This window comes from Copadichromis virginalis, linkage group LG16 (assembly GCF_057382275.1).
Source record: "Copadichromis virginalis isolate Kocher_CV1m ecotype Utaka linkage group LG16, C_Virginalis_male_GT1.1, whole genome shotgun sequence".
Lineage (NCBI taxonomy): Eukaryota > Metazoa > Chordata > Actinopteri > Cichliformes > Cichlidae > Copadichromis > Copadichromis virginalis.
In genome coordinates, this window is record NC_140633.1 from 41,004,361 (window position 1) to 41,030,908 (window position 26,548).

Consider the following 26,548-nt stretch of genomic DNA (forward strand, 5'->3'; position numbering starts at 1 on the left):
GAATCTTATGGAATAGGATGGAAATGAATATTATAAATTCATAAGCTCAAAAGTAACATTATAGAGTAACACTTACTGTAAGGATGCTCAGCGACAATAGTCTCAGACTCAGTGGACTTGCTGACACCAAATCTGTTTTCTGCAGAGACCCTGAATGTGTACTGCATGTATTTGGTCAGGTTACTGACGTGGAGAGAGGTGCGCTTCACGCTGGAGTTGATGAGCTGCCAGGCCGTTGAGCCAGATTCACGCTTCTCTACGATGTAGTTGGTGATGTCAGTGCCACCATCATCTTCTGGTGGATGCCAGTTAACAACACAGGACTCAGAAGTAATTGATGAGATTTCTATTGGTCCACTTGGAGGACTGGGTCTGCCTGTGACATTAACTTCAATAGTAAACGTTCTGGTTCCTGCCACATTCTCCAGAGTCAGATGGTATTTCCCACCATCTCCTCTCATGGCCTCCTTAACTGAGATACTGGTTCTGTCCTTAGTAACTTTGATTGAGACTCTGTCTGTGTTTTTCAGTCTCATTTCCTCCAACTTCCAGGTGGTCTTAGGAGCAGGTCTGCCACTGATTGGAACATCGATGGTGAAAGTGCTTCCAGACCTGCATGTGATGAGCTGGTTGGTGATTTCACTGAGGTCAGCAGCAGGTTCAATGTGAGGCTCTTTGACCAGCACAGGAGCCAGAGTTTCCTTGGGCTTGCTATAACCAGCTTCATTCTTAGCCTTCACACAGAAGTCATATTCATCACCCTTGTTGAGCTTTTCGACAACATAGGTCAGATTTTTGGTGTTGCCAACAACTACCCATTTGTCTGTACCTTTTGGCCTAGCTTCAATGACGTAACACTGAATGCGACTACCGCCATCATGCTCTGGTTTCAGCCAGCCTAGTGACACAGAGTTGTCTGTGGTGTCGAGGATATCCAGTCTCTTTGGAGCTGATGGTGCTGCAGTGGCAATGACAGGCTCAGTCAGCTCAAATGCCTCACCCACACCGTGCTGGTTCTCGGCTGAGACTCTGAAGAAGTATGGCACTCCTTCCAGCAGGTCCTGTATCTTTAGGTAGTGCTGTGTGCATTTGCTACCGGACTGCTGCCAAGTGCGGCGGCTAGCCTCACGCCTCTCAACAATATAGTGATGGATTCTGGCTCCGCCATCATTAAGAGGAGATTTCCACATAAGTGTGACTGAGCCTCTGGTCACCTCCATGAAGGCAACAGCCTCTGGAGGTCCAGGAGTGTCCATGACTTTTACAACAAATGTAGTAGCCTTGCTACCACTGGAATTTTCTAGGTTTACAGTATATTTGCCAGTATCATTTCTAGAGCAGTTTTCAATGCTCAGAGAACTGTAACCATCAGTAGTTGTTACCTCTGACATGACACTGAGCTCTCCTTCCTCCTTCACCCAAGTGGCAGTAGGAATAGGCTTTCCTCTGAAGTGGATGCCCAAGCACACTGAACCTCCCGCTTTGACAATGTGTGTCTGCTTAAAGGCAGCATCAATATCTACCTGTGGCACTGTTAGCCTATCTACTGCCTGAGCAGGCTCTGGAATTTCCTTGTCTTCACCTCTACCCACATGATTGACAGCTGCAACACGGAATTTGTACTCAGCCCCTGTCTGCAGACCTGTCACCACATAATTTGTTTCAGTTACAAGCTCCTCATTTACTCTCTTCCATTCCACCTCTTCTCCCTTCACCATTTCAATTATGTAGCCAAGAATCTCCATGCCTCCATCGTCAGCAGGCTTGGTCCATTCCAAACTGATGGAGGTACTGGTGGAGTCCGAAACACAGACCACTGATGGAGCGCAAGGTATATCTTTTGGCTCAGCGGCTTTGATGGGTAAAGAGATGTTGCTAGGAGTTCCAACACCAGCATCATTTACAGCCATAACACGGAACTCGTATTCCATATCCTCTGTCAGGTTGATAACCCTATGTGCACAGTCAGTAATAGGCTTCTTGGTGATCACCTTGTAGAACCGGACAGTCTTCTTTTCACGTTTTTCCAGGATGTAATAATGAATCGGGCTTCCTCCATCAGATTTTGGAGGAGTCCAGGACAAGGTGATGCTTTCTCCTGTAACTTCAGTTGCATCAGGAGTGCCTGGAGCATCAGGAGTGGCTGGGGAAACAATTTTAATAGTGAGTGGAAATGACTAAATAAATGTAATATAGATTTGAAAACTTCCATATGTTGATTTTTAAAACCTTCCAAAATGACAACTTACTGTATTGCATCTGTGCAATGATGGGACTGGATTCCAGAGGTCTGCCAACTCCAAACTTGTTAACAGCAGAGACCCTGAATTGATACTCATTAGTCTTAATGAGCTTGGTTGCGTGGAAGGTGCACTCCTTACATTCATCAGACACCAATGCCCACGAAATCTTGGCTGTCTCACGCTTCTCAATGATGTAATGTGAAATCTCAGAACAACCATCTTTCTCTGGTGGGTTCCAAGACAGACTGCACTTGCCCTCTGAGATGTTACTGAAAGTGATCGGTCCAACAGGCTCGCCAGGTGTATCTGTGTCAAATAGTTGTGAGAAAGTTAAGTTAGAATACAAATGAATAGAATGGTAAATATTGATACTGAAGTATAGGGAGAAAACTTTCAAAAATGCAAACCTTGGACTTGAACAAGGATGTTTTCCTTTTTGGTTCCAGACCCATTGGTAGCTTCCACAGTGTAGCGCCCACAGTGTGAACGATCAGCATCCCTGACAAAGAGGGTGCTGGATCCAGGAACTGTAATAATGTCCATCATCTTTTTTGTAATCTCCACACCTTCTCGGAACCAGACAACTTTGGGAACTGGGCGTCCAGTGATGGTCACCTTTAGCCTGATGCTGTCTCCTGCCTTGACTGTCAAACCTTCAAAGTACTCTGGGCCAAACTCAATGTTTGGAAGAGCTGGTTTGGGAAAAAAGGCATTAGTTTACAGCGGGCAGCTTTAGTAAGCTATGTAGAGGTAATTCTTGGAAAAATGAGCTGAGGAAAACATGGGTAGCAACCAAGGGAAACAAAAGCATTGGACTTCAACTATACTATTTACCCTTTAAACTCTGATTTAATGCTTCCCCAATATCTACACTGTCCAAGCTCTTTCCTGCTATTACTCACCATTTTCACTTCTGACAGCAATCATGCCAGAAGAGTTGGATGGAGGACTGACAACACCCATGGCATTTCTGGCAATGACCCTAAACTCATAGCGTTCATTTATTGCCAATCCAGTGACGGTATACTGACAGTCGTGCACATCAGTCAAGTTGGCCTTGAACCAGCGTCCATGTCCTTGGCGTTTCTCGATATTGTATCCAACAATCTTGCTACCGCCATCACGTTTGGGTGCATCCCATTTCAGTGACACTGAGTCACTAGTCACATCAGTGTAATCAGGCTGGCCAGGAGGATCTGAAATGCATAATGCACCTTTTAACTCTTTGCCACAGTGTTTTTATTCCGACAACATTTTTCTCAGATTTTATACATAACATGCAAAATTTCCAGCATGTTGTATTTTTCTAGTGTAACAAAGGGATTTATGTCATGGTCTGAATTAATACTCACCAACTGGACTGACGGCCATGATTGGTTTGCTCTCATCACTCATTCGGCTGAACCCAGCATCATTCTGTGCATAGACTCTAAAGGAGTATTCAAGGCCTTCAATGAGCTCCAAAATCCTGTGATCTGTTTCTTTGATCAACATAGTGTTCACCTTTTGCCACATAATGCTATTCTTCTCCTTCTTCTCCACATGATAGCCCTGAATAGGGGTGCCACCATCATAGATAGGTTTCTCCCATTGAATGGTCATACCATCGTTGGTAACATTGTATACAATCGGCTTGCCTGGTGGGCCTGGTGGTCTGAATTGGTGCTTGGCAATAACCATTTGCGAAAGCAGAGGCTCGCTGACACCATACCTGTTTTCAGCACACACTCTAAACTGGTATTGGACACCTTTGATAAGGTTGGAGACTTTGAATTGAGTATCCTGTACACTGGAGGAGGCCATCTTCCAGTCATTTTGGGAGGTATCACGTTTCTCCACGGTGTAGCAAGTTATGTCTCCACCACCATAGTCATTTGGTTCATCCCATGAGATCATAATGCTTTCTGCTCTCACTTCGTCCAGTCGGATAGGTCCAACAGGCTTTGATGGTGGTCCCAGTGTGATGACACGGATATGGAAGGATTTCCTGTTCACTTTGTTGTCAAGGGTTAAGGTGTATTTGCCCTCATTCTCCTTCTTCACATTCTTAATCATTAGGGTGGCTTTGTTTTCTGTTGTCTTGAAGCGTACTTGATCACTCTCTTTAAGCGGCAGGCTGTCCTTCATCCAAAGAACAGAAGGTCTGGGTTTGCCTTTGTATGGCAGTTCAATGTGCACATTGTGACCCAGGCGAATGCTGATGCTACCATGTGGATATTCTGTAAGGTCTGCCTCTGGTGTAATAATGTAGTCAATGACCTTGATAGGTCCAATTTCAACAAAATCTCCATGTCCTTTCTCATTCCTGGCAGCAACTCTAAAGAACATGTTCGAGTGCTCCTTCAGTTTCTTTACCTCAAACTCACACTGTCTGCTTGTTCCTCCTAATGACCAATCTTCATTCTTGACCTTCTTCTCAATAATGTAGTCAGAGATTATACTACCACCATCGTAATCTGGTTTAAGCCACTGGAGAGTGATGGAGGTCTTTGATGAATCTTTCATTGAAACCTCCTTGACTGGGCCTGGAGTTTCTGTAGCCTTAACAGGTTCATGTGTTTCACATGGATCACCGATACCATTCTCATTCTCTGCTAAGACACGGAAGAAGAAGGATGTCTTTTCAGAAAGATCTTCAATGGTGTATGTTGTGTCTGTGCATTTGTTTGTCACCATAGAGTATGATCTCTTGGATGAGTCTCTCTTCTCCACAACATAGTTAGTAATCTCTGCACCGCCATCAAGAAGTGGGGCCTCCCAGCAGAGAGTCACCTTTCCACGGGTCACCTCCTTCAGGACCAGGTTCCTGCACTGAGCTGGGGTGTCTTGGACTTTGACAGACAGAGTCACTGTCTTGGGCTCACCCACACCATTCTCTATCTTTACTGTATATTTTCCAGTATCAAGCTTGGTCACCTCACGCATAACAAGGACTGTGCTTGTGTCTGAATGGTGGAATTCATATTTGGGATCGTGGTCAATGCATTCTTCTCCCTTGCTCCAAGAGGCAGTGGGCGCAGGTCTGCCCTTCAATGGAACAGACAGCTCAACATCCTTGCCGGCCTTCACAATGTAGTGAGTTCTCATGGCAACATCAGAGTCAATCTGGGCCTCCTCTGGGAAGGGAGTATATAGAAGGTCATACAGGGGAAACTATATGTGGGCAACATGAATACAAAACAAGAAACACATGCTGTACACTGAAGACACGATTTATTTTATTTTCAATAAGTAATGAATTTACCCAGGATGTCCTTAGCCTGCACTGGTTCAGTCATCTCCAGAGGCTCTCCGCGACCAGCACAATTGACAGCAGAGACTCTGAAGAAGTAGTTAACATTTGGTTTTAAATTGTGGACAACATATTCTGTTGTTTTAACCTCTCCTTTGGAGGTAATCATAGCCCATTCTTTTTCTCCCTCCACAAGCTTTTCCACCATGTAACTTGTGACCTCACTTCCTCCATCCCATTCTGGCTTGGACCAGCCCAAAGTGATGGAAGTCTTGGTAGAGTCCACCACCTTTAACTTGCAAGGCTCATCTGGTGGATCTGTAAGTACCATGTATTTGTTAAGTGGAGTGTAGATTAGTAATCATTACTTTTGTGGTAAATCTGTGAATCTAAGTGTACTTACCAACTGGGTCAGCAGCCTTATAATAGTCTGATGCATCAGAAAACGGTCCCTCTCCGGCCTTGTTAATGGCACACACACGATACTGGTATTCATTTCCTTCTGTCAAGTGATAAACTGTCTGTTTGGCGTCAGTGACAGGCTCTTTATAAACTCTGATCCAGCGCAAGCTCTTCTTGTCTCGTCTCTCCAGGTAGTAGCCTGTCACTGCACTGCCTCCATCCACACCTGGTTTGCCCCATTCCACCACCATAGTGGACTTTGTAATGGTGGTCACCTCAGGGGTATGAGGCTGCCCAGGAGTGACTTTAAGAACAGACAATAGGTATGTTAAGATCACATAACAGTGAAGTTAATGACAAAAAAGCCTGATAAAAATAAAATGTGTTAAAAAGAAGAAGAAACACAGAGGATAGCTGCTGTGGATTCCATGCCACTCTAGTGAAACCTACCAAAGGCATTCTTAGCGATGACAGACTCTGACTCCAGTGGTTCTCCAACTCCATACTTGTTAACACCCATTACACGGAATACATACTCATTTCCACGGACCAGCTTGCCAACAGTAATGTACGTCTGTTCACACCTTTCAGAAACTGTTGACCACACCACTCTACTGGTTTCACGTCTTTCAACAATGTAGTGGGTGACTTTGGAGCCTCCCTGGTCACACTCAGGCACAGGTTCCCAGCTGAACATAATTCTTTCTGCTGTGATGGAGTTGAAGTTAATAATGCCAGCTGGGGGTCCAGGTTTGTCTAAGGAAAGATAAAAAATTAAAATAACATGGATGGATGAGATGATGGAGGCTTTATAGTCTGGATTTAAACTGGTTAGGAATTCAGATGTAAGGAAATGTGAGAATCAATAACTTATAAATACCTAGGATTTCAGTTCTGATGGTTGCAGATGCTGACCCCAGAACATTCTTAATCTTGATCTCATATGAACCTGTGTCATTGCGAGTTGCATCCTTGATCAGAACAGCAGAAGAGTCCGTTGTGCTTTCAGCAGACACAGTGGAGGTTGTTACTAGCTCCTTTCCATTCTTGAGCCACTCAATCGTTGGTAGAGGCTTGGCAATAATTCCTACTCTGAGCTTAACTGTAGCTCCAGCTTTGTACTGAACTACATCCAGGTACTCTGGAGGAAGGTCTATAGCTGGGGCACCTGTGACGAGAAACATTTATACAAGTGTATAAATAAAATTATTACAAGTAATTAATAAATGTCCATATAATTTTGGATTATATGCTCACCACATGCATCAACACAAGTCACTGGTCCAGCAATGAGAGATGGATTGCTGACAGACCCAACTGCATTCTTAGCATAAACTCTGAACTCATAAGACTCATCCTGGGTCAGTCCAGATACAGTGAAACCCATCTCAATGATGTTTGTAAAGTTGGCCTTCACCCATCTGCCGCTGGGTGCCTCCCTCCTTTCTACACTGTAACCAGTAATCTTACTGCCACCATCATATGGAGGCCTCTGCCAGGCCAGACTGACCGAGTTCTTCGTGACTTCGGTGACATGAACATTTGCCGGGGGTTCTGTGTTATTAAAGTGAGAAAGATCAAAGTTTAATAAAGTAACTGCAAAGATTTTCAGTTGTAAGCTCATATAATTAAGGCATAAAACTGCAAAAATTAAATACTTAAAATACTGACCACAGGCATCAATAGCAAGCACTTCTTCTGATGTTTTGCTCATTTTTCCAATACCAGCAGAATTTTCAGCTGCCACCTTGAATTCATAGATAAGACCAGGGCAGATGTTTGTGACACGCCACTGGTCTCCTGGGATTGGGGTCTTATTGATTTTCTGCCAAAGGATGCTGGTCCTCTCTTTCATCTGGAGATGGTATCCAACTACAGGGTTTCCACCATCATTAACTGGCTCATTCCAGCAGACTGTGAGACTCTCTCTAGATACATAGCTAACCCAAGGTGTGGATGGAGGTCCAGGCACAGCTGTTACAGAACACACTCTTGTTAGAATACATTAACAAAGATGCCTTGTTCATAAAACAGAAGAATTGGAATTGAAGATACAGGATAAAGTGGCTTACTGTATGGAAGCTTTATCATGACCGGCTTGCTGTCAATATGATCACTGATGCCATAACGATTCTCAGCCTTAATTCTGAACTGGTACTCCTCTCCTTTAGTCAGCTTAGTCACCTTGATCTCACTTCTGGCAATGGTAGTCGACACCTCTACCCAGGCAGGAGTGCTGGTTTCACGTTTAAGAACAACATAATTCGTAACAGGACTGCCACCATCGTACTCTGGAGGAGTCCATTTCAGACACACTGTGGTCTCTCCAACTTCTCCAATCTGAACTGGACCAACAGGAGGTCCAGGTCTGTCCAGCACAACGAAGATAATGAAAATCTTGGTAGTACCTCCTGCATTTGAGGCTGTGATTTCATATTTGCCAGCATCCACTGAAACACTTTCATTTAGGGTGATGATTAAACTATCTGGAGTTACTTCTGTCAGCAGCCTCTTGGATCCCTTAATGACAATATTGTTCTTGGAAACAGTGACCTTTGGCATGGGCCTGCCAGTTAATGGAATCTCAAAGGTCAGATTGGATCCTGCTCTTACATAAACTGTATTCTTGGGGTAGTTCTTTAGGTCAAACTCTGGAGCCTCTGTTGGAAAAGAAAAATAATAACACAGGACTGTGGTAAGACATGGCAGCTTAGTAAAACAATAATAATGTTTATTATTTCGGAAATACCATAGCTTTTAAAAACTTGCCCATTTATATAAATTAGGATTATTATAATTATTATAATTAGGATTAATTATACATAGACATAGCATGTCAGAAATGTACATTATGTAATATGTGTAATCTGAAAAGTTTAAAGTAAAGACAGCAACAATACCGTGTATTTCCTTGACAATAACTGGAACGATCATCTCCTTGGGTTCACTAAGTCCAGCATGGTTCTCAGCACGGACTCTGAAAAAGTACTCAGCACCTTCCCTAAGGCTCTTGATTGTGTGAGTCAAGATCCTCACAGTGGCACATTTCACCCATTTGGTCTGTCCTTTCTCCAGGGCATCAATAAGATAACCAGTGACTCTGCTTCCGCCATCATATTCTGGTCTGGTCCAGGCAATAGTAACACTGTCCTTGGTAACATTTGCAACTCCAAGTTTCATAGGTGGACTTGGTACCTCTATAACAGACAGCAGGACAATTTTATTAAGTCCATAATATTGATTTATGATGTTTTTAAAGAAAAAACCTTTACAAATATAAGCACTCAGTGCATATGTTACCTGTGATCTTTGTCCCAGCCTTAGCGTCCTGAGGGACACCCACTCCATACTCATTTTCTCCAATAACTCTGAAATAATAGATAGCTCCCTCCTGTAGGTCTTCCACTTTGTAAGTCAGAGTGTGGCAGTTGCCAGTCACAGACACCCAGGCTTTCTTACTGGCCTCACGTTTTTCAACATGGTAGGCCTTTACTGCATCACCACCATCATTCTCTGGAGGATCCCAAGTGAGGGTTGCAGAATCCCTGGTCACTGAAGTTACTTTAACGTTCACTGGGGGTCCTGGAGAGTCAAGTACTTTGACAACCACAGGCAACGTTGCTTTTCCTAGTGGTGATTCAATTGTGACAGTGTATTCTCCAGAGTCATTTCTAGTTGACTTCTCAATAGTCAATGAAGTGCTGGATTCTGTTGATTCAATGGTTCCTCTGACTTTCAGATCAACACCCTCCTTAGCCCATGTCACTGATGGCAAAGGGTTTCCCTTGAATGGCACATTAAGAGTAAATGCTGTACCATGCTTAACAGAGAGCACTTTACGCATCTCAATGTCAACATCAAATGATGGTTCTGCAGTTCTGTCCTTTGCGGCAGATGGATTTGAATATGGACTACGCACACTGCTGCCAACTTTATTGATTGCTTTAACACAGAATTCATATTCTGCATCTGTCTTCAATCCAGTGATGGTGAATTCTAAGCTCTTTGTAAGAGGGATGGCCTCAACCCATCTTGCTAGTTCTTCAGGTGACTCAAGTACCTCCTCTTCCTCCTCATATTCTTCTTCTTCCTCTGGTTTCTGGATGTAGTCTCTGTATTCTACACTGTATCCAAGGATAGGAGCACCACCATCATCTGTTGGTGGTTTCCAGACAATAGACACGGTGTCTTTGGTTGAATTCACAATCTTTGGCTTGGTTGGACGAGAAGGAATGACCAGAGGATCTACTGCTCTGAATGTTGCAGATGGTTCACTCGGTGGACTCAAACCAGCTGCATTTTCAGCATAAACTCGGAAGTCATATTCACAACCCTTGCGGAGTTTAGTTACTACTGTGGTAAATTCAGGAACTGGATCTCTGTTCACACGGACCCAACGCATGCTTGTTTTCTCACGCCGCTCAATCACATATCCAGTAATGGGACTGCCTCCATCATTGGCTGGCTTGCACCAGGTGAGGGTCATTGAGTCTCCAGTTATAGTAGTGACATCAACACTAGCTGGAGCAGTGGCAAAGGTGTATGGATTTGTAACCTTTATAACATCACTCTCCAGAGCTTCACCAACACCATGCTTGTTAATAGCAAGAACCCTAAAGATATAGTCATTGTCCTTGAGCAGACCTGTGACTTTAAAGAATGTTTTTGTGACATCTGCCTTCACCAGTGTCCATGACAGCCGACTGGTCTCACGTTTTTCAACAACATAATGAGTGATGTCTGCACCACCAGATTCCTGAGGTGGACCCCAAGACAGAGTGCACTCTGCTGCTGTGATACCTGTAATCTGAAGTGGTCCTGCTGAGGGTCCTGGCCTATCTAGAATCACACAGTTTATTGGCATGGTAACTGTTCCACCAATATTTTGTAAAGTCAGGGCATACTGTCCAGAATCTCTTCTGATACAATCCTTCATAGTGAGACACGTGCTGGTGTCTGTTGAAACAATTTGAATTCTAGCTCTTAGCTCGATTTCTTTGCCATTCTTGGTCCATGAAATGACAGGAGCAGGACGTCCCGCAAGATCCGCATTAATCTTTAGAGTTTCTCCGGCTTTCACAAACACGGTCTCTCTGAACTTCACATCAATCATGATGCGTGGTGGCTCCACATCATCTTTAATAGTGATGGGACCAGTATTGTCTGATGGTATACTAAACAGTCCAGCTGCATTCTTTGCAATGACACGGAAATCATACTGGCTGTTCTCTGTAAGGCCTGTCACATCATAATGGGTCTCAGGTACATTAGTGAAGTTGCACCTTGTCCATCGTCCTTCTGGAAGGTCTCTGCGTTCAATTGTGTAACCAGAAACCTTTGCTCCACCATCATATTCTGGTTTTTCCCAAGATAAGGAGACTGATGTTCTGGTGATTGCAATGATAATGGGTTTACCTGGAGGGTCACATGGATCTCTTGCTGCTACGGCTTCACAAGCCTTGCTACATTTACCAATACCGGCAATATTTTCAGCATATACACGGTATTCATACATCATGCCCTCTTCAATTCCAGTGACTTTGTACTCTGTATCTTTGATCATTCCTCTGTTCATCTTTGTCCAAAGAATGCTAGAACGCTCCTTCCTCTCCAGGTGGTAGCCCAGAACAGGACTACCACCATCACTAACTGGCTCATTCCAAGTCACCAGCATATAAGACTTGGTGGCCAGTTTCACTATGGGTGTAGAAGGAGGTCCGGGCTGTTTAAAATTGTACTGAGCAGTGATTCCAGGTGAATCCAGATAACTACTCTTTCCATAGCGGTTAACAGCATAAATACGAAACTGATACTCTGCTCCATGTGTAAGGCGGCCAGCTTTGAAAGCTGTTCTAGCAACATTACTTGCTATCATCTGCCATTCCTGTGTGTTTGTGTCTCTCTTCTCCACAATGTAGTTGCTGATGGAGCAGCCACCATCATATTCTGGTGGGGACCAGGAAAGGGAGATGCTGTCTGAAGTCACTGCATCCACCTTAATTCCTTTAGGTGGACCTGGCTTATCAAGGACAATGACTCCAATATCTGCTGTAACAGTTCCTGCTGTGTTTGCCAAAGTCATTTCATACTTCCCAACATGTTCCTTCTTAGCCTCTTTGATAATGATTTTGGATGAGGCTGCAGTGTTTAAGATAGAAACTGATGTGGTTTGCTTCAAAGGAAGGCCATCCTTCTTCCAGGACACAGCGGGCTTTGGTCTGCCTCTTATTGGAACCTCAAAAGTGAGGTCACCTCCAGCCTTCACAGTGTATGTGGTAAACAGCAAGTTGATAGATGGTTCAATAGCAACATCCTTTGCAACCACAGGTAAGCCAAGATCCTTTGGCTCACTCTTCCCCTTCTCATTGATTGCAACAACTCTGAATAAATAAGCTTCATTTGGAGTTAAATTAGGAATAGTTGCTTCCGGTACCTTAACTGTACATGCTGTGCCCCATTTATCCCCACTCTTAGGCTTAAATTCTACATTGTAGCACATTACTTTGCATCCACCATCATGAGCAGGTTTCTCCCAAGCCAGTGACACACTAGTCTTGGTCAAATCTACAAGGGTAACCTTGCTTGGTGGCAAAGGTACCTCAGCTACCTTTACTTCTTTGGTTTCGACCATCTGGCCTTGGCCATATTCATTAACAGCACAGATTCTGAAGTAGAAAATTCCACCTTCTGGCAGGTCTTCTACCTTAAATGAGTTTGCTGTACAGTTGCTGGTGACAGCAGCATAGGCCTTCCTAACAGACTCTCTCTTCTCTATGATGTAGTTTGTGATTTTAGAGCCACCATCAGTAAGTGGAGTATCCCAGGCAAGAGTCACTGAATCCTTCTTTAGCTCCTTCACGGTAAAGTTTTGTGGTGCACTTGGTGTATCCAAAATTCTCACTGCAACAATTGCAGATTTTTTCCCACTACTGTTTTCTAGTGTTAGTGAGTATTTGCCACTGTCAAAGCGATTAACATTGTCAATGACAAGCATGGTGAATGAACGAGTAGTATCAATTACAGCACGCTCTGTAAGGGTACTGTCAACTTTCTCCCATTTTACAGCAGGCTCAGGTCTTCCTCTGATGGTGACAAAGAGGCGTAGAGTCCCACCAGCACGGACAGATAGAACCTTTCTGAGTTCAGCATCAAGTTCTATCTCTGGTGCTTCTGCCCTGTCAGAAGTAACCACTGTGCCATGGACATTAGCAGCCTCCCCCACTCCTTCTGAATTTATTGCATAGACACGGAACTGGTACTCTCCACCCTCCTTCAAGTCTGTTATAGTTAATTTGGTGGCTTGAATGCCACTGGGTGGAGTGAACATTGTCCATTCTTTTTCAACTGGTGCTTCTACTGCTGGTGCTATCTCTGCCTCCTCTGTTGACTCAGGTACCGGTGTATACTCCCTCATTTCAACAATGTATCCCTTGATATAAGCACCGCCATCAAAGTCAGGTTTGCCCCAAGACAGAGAGACAGAGGACTTTGTGTAGTCTGTTACTTTAGGATGGTGCGGAGGCCCAGGTGGTCTTATGGCATCACATGCCCTGTAGAACAGGGACAGCTCACTGAAATCTCCCATTCCAACCTCATTCTCAGCAGCAACACGGAACTCATAGAAGTGATCTGTGCTCAGACCTGTGACTTTAAACTGAGCGTCTGTAAGCTTTTGTCTGTTGCATTTTGTCCACCGTACACTGTCTTTGTCACGTTTTTCAAGATGGTAGCCTTCAATTTCAGCTCCACCAGTCTGTTCAGGAGCTGTCCACGACAAAACTATAGAGTCCTTTGTGATCAGACTGGCTTCTGGAGTTCCAGGAGCGCTAGGAGGCTTGTAAGGATTGCGTGCAATAATGGGTTCACTTTCCAGATAGTCACCAATGCCATATTTGTTCACTGCTCTGACTCTGAAAATGTATTCATCTCCAGGAAGCAAATTTGTTACTTTATGGTACAGACCCTTGATGTCTGATGCAGCCACGGTCCAGGACAACCTGCTAGTCTCTCTCTTCTCCAGCACATAGTGAGTGATACTGGCTCCGCCATCTAGAGCTGGCTCAGACCAGGCAAGAATGCACCTGTCGGCCATGACTCCAGTAATCTTCATGGGTCCAGTGGGTGGACCTGGTTTATCAAGGACTTTAACTGTGATAGGGAACACTTTTGTACCACCCAGATTTTTGAGGATGAGGTCATAGTGGCCACTATCAAGCTTGGTTACATCCTTAATCGTCATTGCTGCACGTTTCTGTGTAGTTTTCACTTCGATGCGCAAAGCTTTGTCCATTTCCTTGCCCTCTTTCAGCCAGAGCACCTCAGGAATTGGTTTTCCATAGATGTCTGCATCCAGAAGCAGATTTTCTCCAGCATTTACAACAATAACATCTTTGTATTTAGGATCCATTGAGGCCCTTGGTGGTTCAATTTCATCAGTAGCAGTAATAGGTCCAGAGCTGTCAGATGGCTCGCTAAAGATGCCAGCTGCATTTCTTGCAATAACTCTAAATTCATATTGCTCATTTTCTGTTAGACCAGTGACAGTGTACTCAGTCTCAACTATATTGGTAAAGTTAGCTCTTACCCAGCGTCCATCAGGAGAGGCGAGGTCTTTCCTTTCCACAATATATCCATTCACTTTGCTACCACCATCATACTGAGGCTTAGTCCACTGAATCCTGATCTGGTTCTTAGAAATAGATACAGCTTCTGGGGTACCAGGAGGATCACATGGGTCGCGAGCAACAAAGGACTCGGATACTTTACTGCATCGGCCAATGCCAACAATATTTTCAGCATAAACTCTAAATTCATATCCAATACCCTCCTCAAGGTTAACGATCTTGAATTGTGTGTCTGTAATGAGAGTCTTGTTCAGTTTGCTCCATAGAATGCTGCTTCTTTCCTTGCTTTCCAAATGGTAGCCAATAACTGCACTTCCACCATCATTGACTGGCTCATTCCATTCAATGATCATCATTTCTTTAGTTGCATATTTCACATGTGGTGTTCCTGGAGGACCCGGTGGTTTGAATGGATATTGCACCACAATGGCCTTGGAATCCAGAGGCGCACCCTTTCCATATCTATTTTCAGCTATGATTCTGAACTGATATTCTGAACCTGTCTTCAGCTTGCTGACCTTAAAAGCTGTTCTAGCTAGCTGAGTGGTGACTGTTTTCCATGTTGTACTGGTTGTGTCTCTCTTTTCTACTATGTAATTCTTTACTTGGCATCCACCGGTGTACTCTGGGGGGTCCCAGGAGAGGTGGACAAAGGTGTTGCTCACTTCAACAATCTTGACTGGCCCTTTTGGTGGACCAGGCTTGTCGAGGATAATGACAGATACATCCTCTGCGGTTGTTCCAGTGGTGTTGGCTGCTGTAATTGTGTATTTGCCAAAGTCCTCCTTGCATGCCTCAGTAATTTCTATTCCCGTTGTTGTTTTAGTGGATATTATATTCATTCTTGATGTCACCTTCAAAGGCTGACCATCCTTGGCCCAGGTGACTTTAGGTTTTGGCTTGCCAAGAACAGGAAAATCTAACTTTAGATCCTTTCCAGCTAATACACTGTAAGTGTTGAATGGAATTTTGATGCTGGGCTCCATGGTCATGTCAGTGGCAATCACAGGTGCAGCAAGTGCTTTTGGCTCACTCTTTCCCTTTTCATTGTAAGCAATGATGCGGAATAGGTATTCTATTCCAGCTGTAAGGCCTGTGACAGTACCTTCACATGTTTTTGTATTTGTTGCAACTCCCCACTTATCTGTACCCTTAGGTTGCATCTCAATTAGATAGCCAGCAATTCTGCTCCCTCCATCCTGCTCAGGTTTCTCCCAGGCCAGTGAGACACTGGATTTAGTGACATCATTGAGGAAGATCTTTCCAACAGGCAGTGGTACTTCAGAGGCCTTGGAGGCAGTCTTTGTTTCCACAGCCGGCCCAATTCCATATTCATTCTCAGCCATGACTCTAAAGTAGTACATAGCACCTTCAATCAAGTTCTCAACTTTGAATGTTGTTTTGGTGCATTTTGTGGACACATTTGCATATGCCTTTCTTGTTGATTCACGTTTGTCAATGACATAGTTCTTGATTTTGGCACCTCCATCAATCAATGGAGCATCCCAAGCAAGAGTGACAGAGTCCTTTCTGATTTCTTTAACAACAAGGTTCTGTGGGGCCCCAGGGGCATCCAGAATTTTAACTGAAATAACCTCAGACACAGTGCCACTGCTGTTAGTCAGTGTGAGGGTGTATTTTCCTGAGTCACTTCTGTCACATGAGTCAATAGACAACTGTGTGAAATTATGAGCTTTCTCGACCACTGGTTTTTCAGTCAGGTTTCCATCATCCTTAGTCCACTTTATCTCAGGTGTTGGTCTGCCCTTAAATGGAATATTGATTCTAACAGAGCCGCCTGCTTTCAGTACAATGCCCTTCCTCAGCTCAGAGTCAAGGTGGATCTCAGGTGGTTCGACCCTTTCTTCAGGCTTAGCTGTTCCAGACAGAACTGCCGGCTCGCCAACTCCCAATTTGTTCAGAGCACACACTTGAATCTTGTACTCCTGACCCTCAGTAAGCTTTGTAATTTCATATTTGTTGACACGCAGGCCAGTTGGAGGAGTGACCATGGTCCATTCTTCCTCTTCAGCCTTGCAGACTTCAACAATATATCCTTGAATGACACTGCCACCATCAGACAGAGGTTTACCCCATGACACAGTAATAGAAGTCTTTGTTGAGTCAATCACATGCACATATCCTGGGGCTCCAGGTTTGTACTTGGGATCACAGGCCTTGTAGTATGAACTTGCAAGGCTTGGCTCTCCCACTCCAACTATGTTCTCAGCAGCCACTCGGAATTCATACTCATGGCCTGTGGTCAAGCCTGTAACTCTAAATGAGAGATCAGTGACCTTCTGTCTGTTGCATCTGGTCCATTTGATCCCGGTTCTATCCTTTTTCTCAATTATGTAATTTGTAATTTCACTGCCACCATCAGTCTCAGGGGCAGACCAAGAGATGGTCATACCATCATGGGCAATGTTAGATACATCCTCAATGTGAGGTGGACCAGGGAGAACAAATGGAGTTTTCATTATTACTGCACCAGACTCCAGTGGCTCACTTACACCATGACTATTAACTGCCATTACACGGAACATATACTCGTCACCTTCCAGTAATTTGGTAACTTTGTAGCATGTGGTGCCACAGTTGCTAGAAACAACAGTCCAAGCTAGACGACTTGTCTCCCTTCTTTCAATGATGTAATGTGTAATAGGACTACCTCCATCATGTAGAGGGGGGTGCCATACCAGTGTGCATCTATCTTCAGCGACTCCAGTGACATGGAGTGGTCCTTCACATGGGCTAGGTTTATCCAGTACCAAAACCTTAAATTGAACAGTCTCACTACCGGCTTCATTTTTCAGCTGGAGTGTATAAGTTCCACCATCAACTCTAATGGAGTCTTTAATGACAATCATTGCATGGTTTTCTGTGTTTCTGATCTCTAGTCGAAGTGTGTTTTCAACTGGTTTGTCATCTTTGAACCACTGGATTGTTGGCAGCGGCTTGCCACGTACATCAGCATCTAGCTTGAATGTCTCTCCAGCATTGACAATAATGGTCTTGGTGAATGCAGGATCAATGGAGAATTTGGGTGCCTCCACAGCATCACTTGCAGTTATAGGTCCACTGTTATATGATGGTTTGCTGACAGTGCCAACAGCATTTTTAGCAATGACTCTAAAGTCATACTGTGCATTTTCAGTCAGACCAGTCACTGTAAACTGGGTCTCAATCACATTAGTAAAATTTGCCTTTACCCACCTGCCCTCGGGCAGATCACGCTTTTCCACAATATAGCCAGTGATATTGCTTCCACCATCATATTCTGGTTTAGTCCACTGAATGACAATGGTGTCTTTGGTCACATGGATGGCCTCTGGTATTCCAGGAGGATCACATGGATCACGGGCAACACATCCCTCTGAGACTTTGCTGCTCCTTCCAATTCCAACAATATTTTCAGCATAAACCCTGTATTCATATTCTACACCCTCCTCCAAGGGGTAACTCTTGAAACTTGTCTCGTGGATGAGAGTCTTGTTGATCTTGACCCAGAGAATACTATTCCTCTCTTTCCTTTCAAGATGGTAGCCAAGAACAGGACTGCCTCCATCTGTGACAGGTTCATGCCACTCAACAATTTGGTGGTCCCTAGAGAGAGAAGAGATGAAAGGAGTGCCTGGAGGGCCTGGCTCTCTGTATGGGTACTGAGCAACTACAGCAGATGAATCCAGACCATGGCTTTTACCATAACGGTTCTGGGCAATGATCCTGAACTGGTACTCAGCTCCAGTCTTTAGTCTAGGTACTTTTATGGTGGTTCTGGCCCAGTTGATACTAACATTCTCCCATGTTGTAGTAGTCGTATCTCTTTTCTGTACAACGTAGTTTGAAATTTGGCATCCACCATTGTGTTTTGGTGGGTCCCATGATATAGTGACACTCTGTGTTGTGATTTCATCAAATCTCACAGGGCCACATGGAGGGCCAGGTTTGTCAAGTACAATGACTTCAATTGTTGTGTCCTTCTTTCCAGCTGAGTTGGCAACATTTATGCTGTACATACCACCATCATCGCCTGCTGCCTCTTTTATGCTTAGTGTTGTATGTGTTGGTGTATTGACAATATGGACTCTTGTAGTAAACTTCAACGGAGCGCCATCTTTAGTCCATGTGATGGTAGGTTTAGGACGTCCAAAGATAGGAATGTCAATGTTAATGTCTTTGCCCACATGAACACTGTAGCTGCTGAATTCTGGACGGACATCTGGCTCAAAGACCAAGTTTTTGGTCATCACTGGCCCGGAAAGGACTTTGGGATCACTCTTCCCTTTATCATTGAGAGCTGTAATTCTGAAAAGATACTCCTCTCCTGGGTTCAAATTGGAGACTGTTGCTTCCATTGTCTTAAAAGTGTTTACAGCAGACCATTTCTCTTGACCCTTCAGCTGCACCTCAAGCAAGTACTGCATGATCCTGCTACCACCATCATACTCTGGCCTCTCCCAGGCCAGAGAGATGCTTGTTTTTGTCTGATCTGTAACAATTAAACTCTTTGGAGCCTGGGGCACTTCTGAGACCTTAAGAGGATCAACAGTTGCTGCAGGCAGACCAACACCATAAGCATTCTCTGCAAGTACACGGAAGTAGTAACTGCAGCCCTCCTGGAGTGGTTCGATCTGCCATGAAAGAGCATGACAATTTGTGACAACAGCTGCAAATGTTTTGCGTGTGCTTTCTCTTTTTTCAACAATGTAGTTTTTGATCTTGGATCCACCATCCAACAGAGGTGGTTCCCATTCCAATGTTACTGACTGGTTTGTAATTTCTTTCACTTTAAGATTAACAGGAGCACTAGGTGTGTCAAGGACGCGGACAACAACCAATGCAGATTTGGTTCCACTGGAATTCTCTGCAGAGACTGTGTATTTTCCACTGTCATTTCTGCTCATTTTATCAATCACAAGCAATGTATAACTGCTGGTTATCTCAACCTGAGCACTCTCTTTAAGGGGAGCTTCATCTTTGTCCCACTTTATAGTAGGTGTGGGCCTGCCTTTGATAGGAATGAAGAGTCTTAGGGACGCACCAGCTTTAATGGTAACAATTTTTCTTAGTTCTGGGTCAATGTCAAGGTCTGGCTCATCTGCTCTGTCCGTAGCAACAACAATTCCAGCAACATCAGCATGCTCACCAACTCCTACTTTGTTGATTGCATATACTCTAAACTTGTATGCCTGGTTTTCTTTCAGATTTGCAACTTCAAACTTAGTCTTCTTAACACCTGTAGCTGGTGTGCACATTATCCATTCTTCAACAACTGTGTCTGTGGCAGCTCCTTCAGCAGCAGGTGCTTCAGCAGTAGTAGTGCAGCACTCAACAATGTATCCCTGAATCTCACAGCCTCCATCAGAAATGGGTTTTCCCCATGACAGGAATACTGATGTTCTTGTAGTGTCTGTAACTCTTGGGTTATGTGGTGGGCCAGGCCTAAAGATAGGATCAAGAGCTTTGTAGAAAACAGTTGGGGAGCTTGGCTCACCAACACCAACAGAATTCTCAGCTGCAACTCTGAATTCATAATTGTGGCTTTCCAAAAGTCCTTTGACCTTAAAACTCAAATCAGTGACTGTTTGCCTATTGCACCTAGTCCATCTTACGCCTTCTTTGTCATGCTTCTCAATTATGTATCCAGTTACAGGACTGCCACCATCTTCAGAAGGAGCCTCCCAGGTAAGCACCATTGAATCCTTTTTAATATTTGAAACTTCTAAGTTCTTGGGCGATCCAGGTAGCATGTATGGATCCTTGATTATGACAGCAGGAGATTCAAGTGGTGCGCCTACTCCAAATTGGTTGACAGCACGGACTCTGAAGATGTACTCATTTCCCTCCAGGAGCTTAGTAACTTTTAGACAAATGTTCTCCACTTTTTGTTCAACTACAGTCCAGATTAGTCTGCTTGTCTCTCTTCTCTCCACAATGTAGTGACAGATCTTGCTGCCACCATCCTGCAATGGTGGTTTCCATGCAAGGCAGCATCTGTCTTTGGTTATTCCTGTGACAACAAGAGGCCCTTGTGGTTCTCCAGGTTTATCTAGAACAACAACATTGACCTGTACAGTCTTTTCTCCTCCAGGATTTTTCAGTAGCAAAATGTATTGCCCTCCATCAGACAGTTTAGCTTCTTTGACAGATATAAAAGCTTTGGTGGGTGTGTTCTTGATTTCCCTGTGAATTGTGTTGCCTAGTTCCTGCTCTCCCTTCATCCAGTGGATAGAGGGCAGTGGTTTTCCATGAACATCTGCATCAATTTTGAAGTTGTCGCCAGCACTGACCACAATATTCTGTGTATACTCTGGGTCAATGCTTATGCGCGGTGGCTCAATCTCATCTCTGGCAGTAATTGGACCAGTGCTGTAAGAAGGAATACTGAAAACACCAGCAGCATTTCTGGCAATGACACGAAACTCATACTGATTGCCCTCCACAAGTCCACTTGCTAAATATTCCGTCTCAATTACATTAGTAAAATTAGCCTTCAACCAACGACCCTCTGGAAGCTCCTTCTTTTCCACAATGTAGCCTGTAACCTTTGCACCACCATCATACTCAGGTTTGGTCCAAACAATAGTCACTGAGTCCTTAGTAATCTTTATTGCCTCTGGGGTGCCAGGTGGATCACAAGGATCTCTAGCAATATAGCCCTCCGACACTTTACTTGCTTTGCCTATTCCAACTATGTTTTCAGCATACACTCTGTATTCATACTCCATTCCTGGTTCTAGACCAGTGGTCTTAAAGGTTTGGTCTGTAATAAGAGATTTGTTTAGTTTGACCCAAAGGATGCTGTTCCTCTCTTTACGTTCAAGGTGGTAGCCCAAGATAGAACTTCCACCATCAATGACAGGTTCATTCCAGGTGACCACCATGCTATCTTTGGTGCAGACTGCAATGGATGGTGTACCTGGAGGGCCTGGGAGTTTATATGGGTATTGAGCCAAAATGCATGGTGATAGAAGAGCTGGACCTTTTCCATATCTGTTTTCTGCAGTAATTCTAAACTGATACTCAGAACCTGTTTTCAGCCTGCCTGCCTTAATTTTGGTCCTTGCTAGGTTGGAAGATACAACCATCCAGGCAGTTGTAGATGTGTCTCTCTTTTCTACAATATAGCTTTTGATGGTGCAACCACCATCATACTCTGGTGGATTCCAGGAGATGGTTACACTGTCAGAAGTGACTTCCTCTACCTTAACTGGACCACCTGGTTGGCCAGGTTTGTCAAGAACAACAATGCCAATATCTGCTTTAGTCTCTCCTGCTGTGTTGGTAAGAGTAATAATGTAGTGTCCAACATCATCTTTAGTAGCTTCTTTTATAGTGAGGTTCAGCATTGTGTCTGTAGCACCAAAGTTTACTCTGCTAGTTCTCTTAAGAGGGAGACCATCCTTTACCCATGAAACTGTTGCTTTGGGGCGTGCAATATAAGGAACCTCCACTTTCAAGTCTTCTCCTGCCAACACAGTAAATGTGTTGAACAACATTTTGACAGCAGGTGCAATAACAAGGTCTTTTACAATCACAGGGACTCCAATCTGACGTGGATCACTTGTTCCTTTTTCATTTCTTGCAGCAACACGGAACATATATTCTTCACCTGCATTTAGTCCACTAATAGTAGCTTCTGTTTCTTTTACGATCAGTGCTTGGGTCCACTTGTCAGCACCCTTAGGCAGGATCTCAACAACATAACAGCCCACTCTACTGCCACCATCATGCTCTGGCTTCTCCCAGGAGAGAGTGACACTGTTTTTGGTAACATCCTTAAGAGTGATTTTGCCAGGAGGCTGTGGTTTCTCTGACACCTTAACTGATTCACCAGTCTCAATGGGCAAGCCGATGCCATACTCATTCTCCGCTAAAACTCTAAAGTAATAGTTGCATCCTTCCAGGAGCTGGTCAACAGTGAAGGTGGTTTGATAGCAGAGAGCATTGACTGTGGCATATGCTTTTCTTGTAGACTCACGTTTTTCAACAACATAATTCTTAATTTTAACTCCACCATCATTCACTGGTGGATCCCAAGTCAGAGTCACAGCATCCTTTGTCACAGCAGTAATTTTCAGATTCTGTGGGGCACTTGGTGTATCAAGCACTCTGACTTGTACTGTAACTGTCTTGGAGCCAGAGCTGTTCTCAACAGTAAGATTATACTTTCCACTGTCAAATCGGTTGACATTTTCAATTATCAGTGATGTGTATGATGTTGTGCTGTCAATGATTGCCCTCTCAACTGGTTCCCCATCTCCTTTGGTCCATTTTACCTGAGGGGGTGGTCTGCCTCTGATAGGCACAAACAGTCTAAGTGAACAGCAAGCTCTAAGCCTGACAACTGACCGAAGTTCCGCATCCAAATCAATCTCAGGAGGGAGAAGCCTGTCCTCTGCCTTTGGATTACCAGGTACAGATGCTGCCTCTCCAATTCCTTCACTATTGACAGCAGAGATGTGAATCTTGTACTCTTGATTCTCCTTCAGGTTAACAATGGTGAATGAGGTAGCAGGAAGACCTTCCTTGGGTGTCACAATGGTCCATTCCTCTTCTTCCTTCTTTTCAGATGGGATGCATGTTTCTACAATGTAGCCCATTATTTCACAGCCACCATCAAATGCAGGTTTGTTCCAAGCCACAGTAATTGAAGACTTGGTTGTATCCAAGATTCTGGGGTTGCATGGAGCTTCAGGCTTGTATAGTCCATCAGTAGCCTTGTAGAATGGACTAGACACACTTGGTACACTCAATCCGGCAGCATTCTCAGCAATAATTCTGAATTCATATTCATGTCCAACAACAAGACCTGTTGCCTTGAACTGCAGATCTTTGACTTTCCTCTTGTTACACTTGACCCAACGGAGGCCCATTCTATCTTTTCTTTCAATATGGTAGGTGGTGATGGGAGTTCCACCATCACTCTTAGGTGCTTGCCACATGACAACCATTGAGTCTTTAGTGATAGCTGTCACCTCAGCATTCTCAGGAGGATCTGGAATCACATATGGGTTGTCTGCAATAGTGGGTTGTGATTCAAGCGATTCGCCAATTCCATATTTGTTCACTGCCATTACTCTAAAAATGTATTCGTTTCCTTTGAGCAGCTTAGTAACCTTGTATTGTGTATCTTGGAGGTCTGAAACAACACTGGTCCAAACCAGTCTGCTTGATTCACGCTTCTCAATCACATATCCTTCAATCTTGGAACCACCATCATCTGCAGGTGGAGCCCAGGAGAGTGCACAGTTCTCAGCTGTGACATCAGTTACCTTAAGAGGTCCAACTGGTGGTCCTGGTCTGTCAAGCACTTTAACATTAAAAATGTGCTTTGCAAATCCACCAACATTAGTGGCAGTCAAAATGAATTCACCTCCATCTGGCCTTATAGAGTCCTTGTTGGTTAGAGTAGTTGTCAGTTCAGTGAACCTAACTTCCAGTTTCATTGTATTCTCAACCTCCTTTCCATTTTTGGTCCAAACCATAGATGGTGTTGGTTGACCAGCAATATCAGCTTCAAGCTTGAATGACTCTCCTGCCTTTAGTAGAACAACATCCCTAAAGATGGCATCTACCATAATGCGTGGTTCGATAATGTCATCTTTGCAGATAATAGGATCTGAAGGCTCAGAAGGTATGCTCACTGCACCTGCTGAGTTTCTGGCTATGATACGGAACTCATATGAGGCATCTTGAGTTAGTCCACTAACAGTGAACGTTGTTTCAATTATGTTGGTAAAGTTGGCTCTCATCCAGCGACCAGCAGGCAGTTCTCTCTTCTCCACAATGTAGCCGGTGATTTTGAACCCACCATCATACTCAGGCTTTGTCCACTGAATAGTAATGGCATTCTTGTTGACAGATATTGGCACAGGCTGACCTGGTGGGTCAACAGGGTCCAAGGCCAATATCGGTTCTGAGGCCTTGCTGGGTTTACCAATTCCAGCCATGTTTTCAGCCATGACACGAAACTCATAAGCAACTCCATCTTCAAGTCCAGAGGATTTAAAGATATTTCCTTTTACAAGACCCTTGCTAATCCTATACCACATTATGCTGGTTCTTTCTTTCCTCTCAACATGGTAGCCAATGACTTCATTTCCACCATCATTCACAGGCTCATTCCAGCCAATTGTTATTGAGTTTTTGGTAAATGCAACAACGTTAGGAGTACCTGGAGGACCAGGGACTTTGAATGGATAGGCAGCCACCACTGTCTCTGAAGTAATAGGAGGTCCAACACCATATCTGTTCTTAGCCTTTATTCTGAACTGATACTCTGATCCAGTAGTTAACCGGATGGCTTTAAACATTGTGCGGATGACGGTAGACGACAACTCAGTCCATGTTTGAGAAGTGGTGTCTCGTATTTCAATGACATAGTTGTTGATGGGAACCCCTCCATCATTCTCAGGAGCGTCCCATGAAAAGATACAATAAGTACGAGATATTTCCACAATCTTAACGGGTCCTTTGGGTGGACCAGGTACATCATGAACTTTCAGAGTGATGCTGTCTGTCACAGATCCAACAATGTTCTTTCCTGTCATGGTGTATACACCACTGTCAGCTCTGGTGCACTCACTGATGCTGATAATGACTGTAGCAGCAGTCGTTTCTACATTGGTCCTCTGTGTGAGTTTCAGGGCTGCGCCATCCTTCTGCCAAGAGACAGTTGGTCTAGGACGTCCCATAACTGGAATTTCAACCTTGATATCATCTCCTGCCTTGGCAATAACAGTCTTGTGACAAACTCCACGCAGGTCAAACTCTGGCAAAGAAGTAGAGTCCTTGACAACAATGGGTTTGCTCTCCTTTGGAATACTCCTACCTGAGTGATTGACAGCCATTACATGGAAAATGTACTCCTCATTCTCATTGAGATTCTTCACAGTGAAATCCATGTTCTTGACCGTCGTAATATGAGACCACTGATCAGTTCCCTTCTTCTGGGCTTCCAGGACATATCCTGTAATTCTGCTTCCACCGTCATGCTTAGGTTTGGTCCAAGCCAGGCTGATAGAGTTCTTGGTGATATCAGTAGGAATAATGCTCTCTGGAGAGCTTGGTGTCTGGGATGCACGAATTGGATCAGAAGTTTCAACCGCCTCACCGATACCATACTCATTCTCAGCAGACACTCTGAAATAGTACTCACAACCTTCACCCAGGTCACAAATTCTGACTGAAGTAGTTGGGCACTTTGTAACAACAGTAGCAAAAGCCTTGCGTGTTGATTCTCTTTTCTCAATGATATAGTTTGTGATCTTTGCACCACCATCAATGAGAGGCATTTCCCACTGAAGCGTAATGCTTTCTTTGTCAATCTTGATTGGTTTTAGGTTAAGCGGAGGCCCAGGTGAATCCAGAACTCTCACGTGTATGTCAGCACTCTTCTTTCCAGCTGAGTTTTCGAGGGTAAGCTCATATTTGCCTGCATCAATTCTTGAACTCTCAGGAATGATCAGCATCGTAAATGATTCAGTGCTGTCAATGACTGCACGTGGAACAGGTCCGCCTTCCTTGGTCCAGGTGACAGTAGGTGTAGGACGTCCCTTGATTGGCACAAAAAGGCGAATGGAGCAGCCAGCTCTGACAACAAGAGTTCTTCTGAGCTCAACATCAAGCTCCATTCCAGGTTCAGCTGCATGCTCCACAATCTCAGTGAATTCCTTAGTTTCGGCAGGTTCTCCCACTCCTTTAGCATTCACAGCACTAATTCTGAAGCAGTATTTTGCACCAGTGTCTAGTTCAGGAACAACAAATTCTGTGATCCTAAGTGGAGATGATGGGGTATCCTTAACCCATTCTTCTGTTCCTTCTTTTTTGTGCTCAATGACATATCCAGTAACTTCCAGTCCACCATTATGAAGAGGTTTTCCCCAGTTCAGAGTGGCAGTGGTTTTGGTTGTGTCTGTAACTCTTGGATTGACTGGAGGTCCAGGTGGATCTATAAGATATAAAAGAGGAAATTATTATTATTATAATTAATAAAATAAATCTAGAATTTTACACAAAAAAATCCCAAAGCTGTTGTTATA

At 44.1% G+C, this 26,548-nt stretch overlaps 1 protein-coding gene across 19 annotated transcripts in view; it reads right to left on the reverse strand.

Annotated features, from left to right (window-relative positions):
• LOC146691423 (titin-like) overlaps window positions 1-26,548 on the reverse strand; it is a 175,371-nt gene that overhangs the window by 19,108 nt on the left and 129,715 nt on the right. For all 19 annotated transcript variants that reach the window (XM_085434860.1, XM_085434849.1, XM_085434859.1 and 16 more), the window contains 14 exons: window positions 9,178-26,457; window positions 8,778-9,074; window positions 7,950-8,537; window positions 7,549-7,851; window positions 7,135-7,431; window positions 6,758-7,045; window positions 6,328-6,633; window positions 5,879-6,181; window positions 5,488-5,793; window positions 3,596-5,359; window positions 3,146-3,439; window positions 2,651-2,935; window positions 2,250-2,549; window positions 77-2,143 (listed from right to left, as the gene is read on the reverse strand). In XM_085434860.1, coding sequence (XP_085290986.1) covers window positions 77-2,143; window positions 2,250-2,549; window positions 2,651-2,935; window positions 3,146-3,439; window positions 3,596-5,359; window positions 5,488-5,793; window positions 5,879-6,181; window positions 6,328-6,633; window positions 6,758-7,045; window positions 7,135-7,431; window positions 7,549-7,851; window positions 7,950-8,537; window positions 8,778-9,074; window positions 9,178-26,457 — 24,678 coding nt within the window. The remainder of the gene's footprint in view (window positions 1-76; window positions 2,144-2,249; window positions 2,550-2,650; window positions 2,936-3,145; window positions 3,440-3,595; window positions 5,360-5,487; window positions 5,794-5,878; window positions 6,182-6,327; window positions 6,634-6,757; window positions 7,046-7,134; window positions 7,432-7,548; window positions 7,852-7,949; window positions 8,538-8,777; window positions 9,075-9,177; window positions 26,458-26,548) is intronic.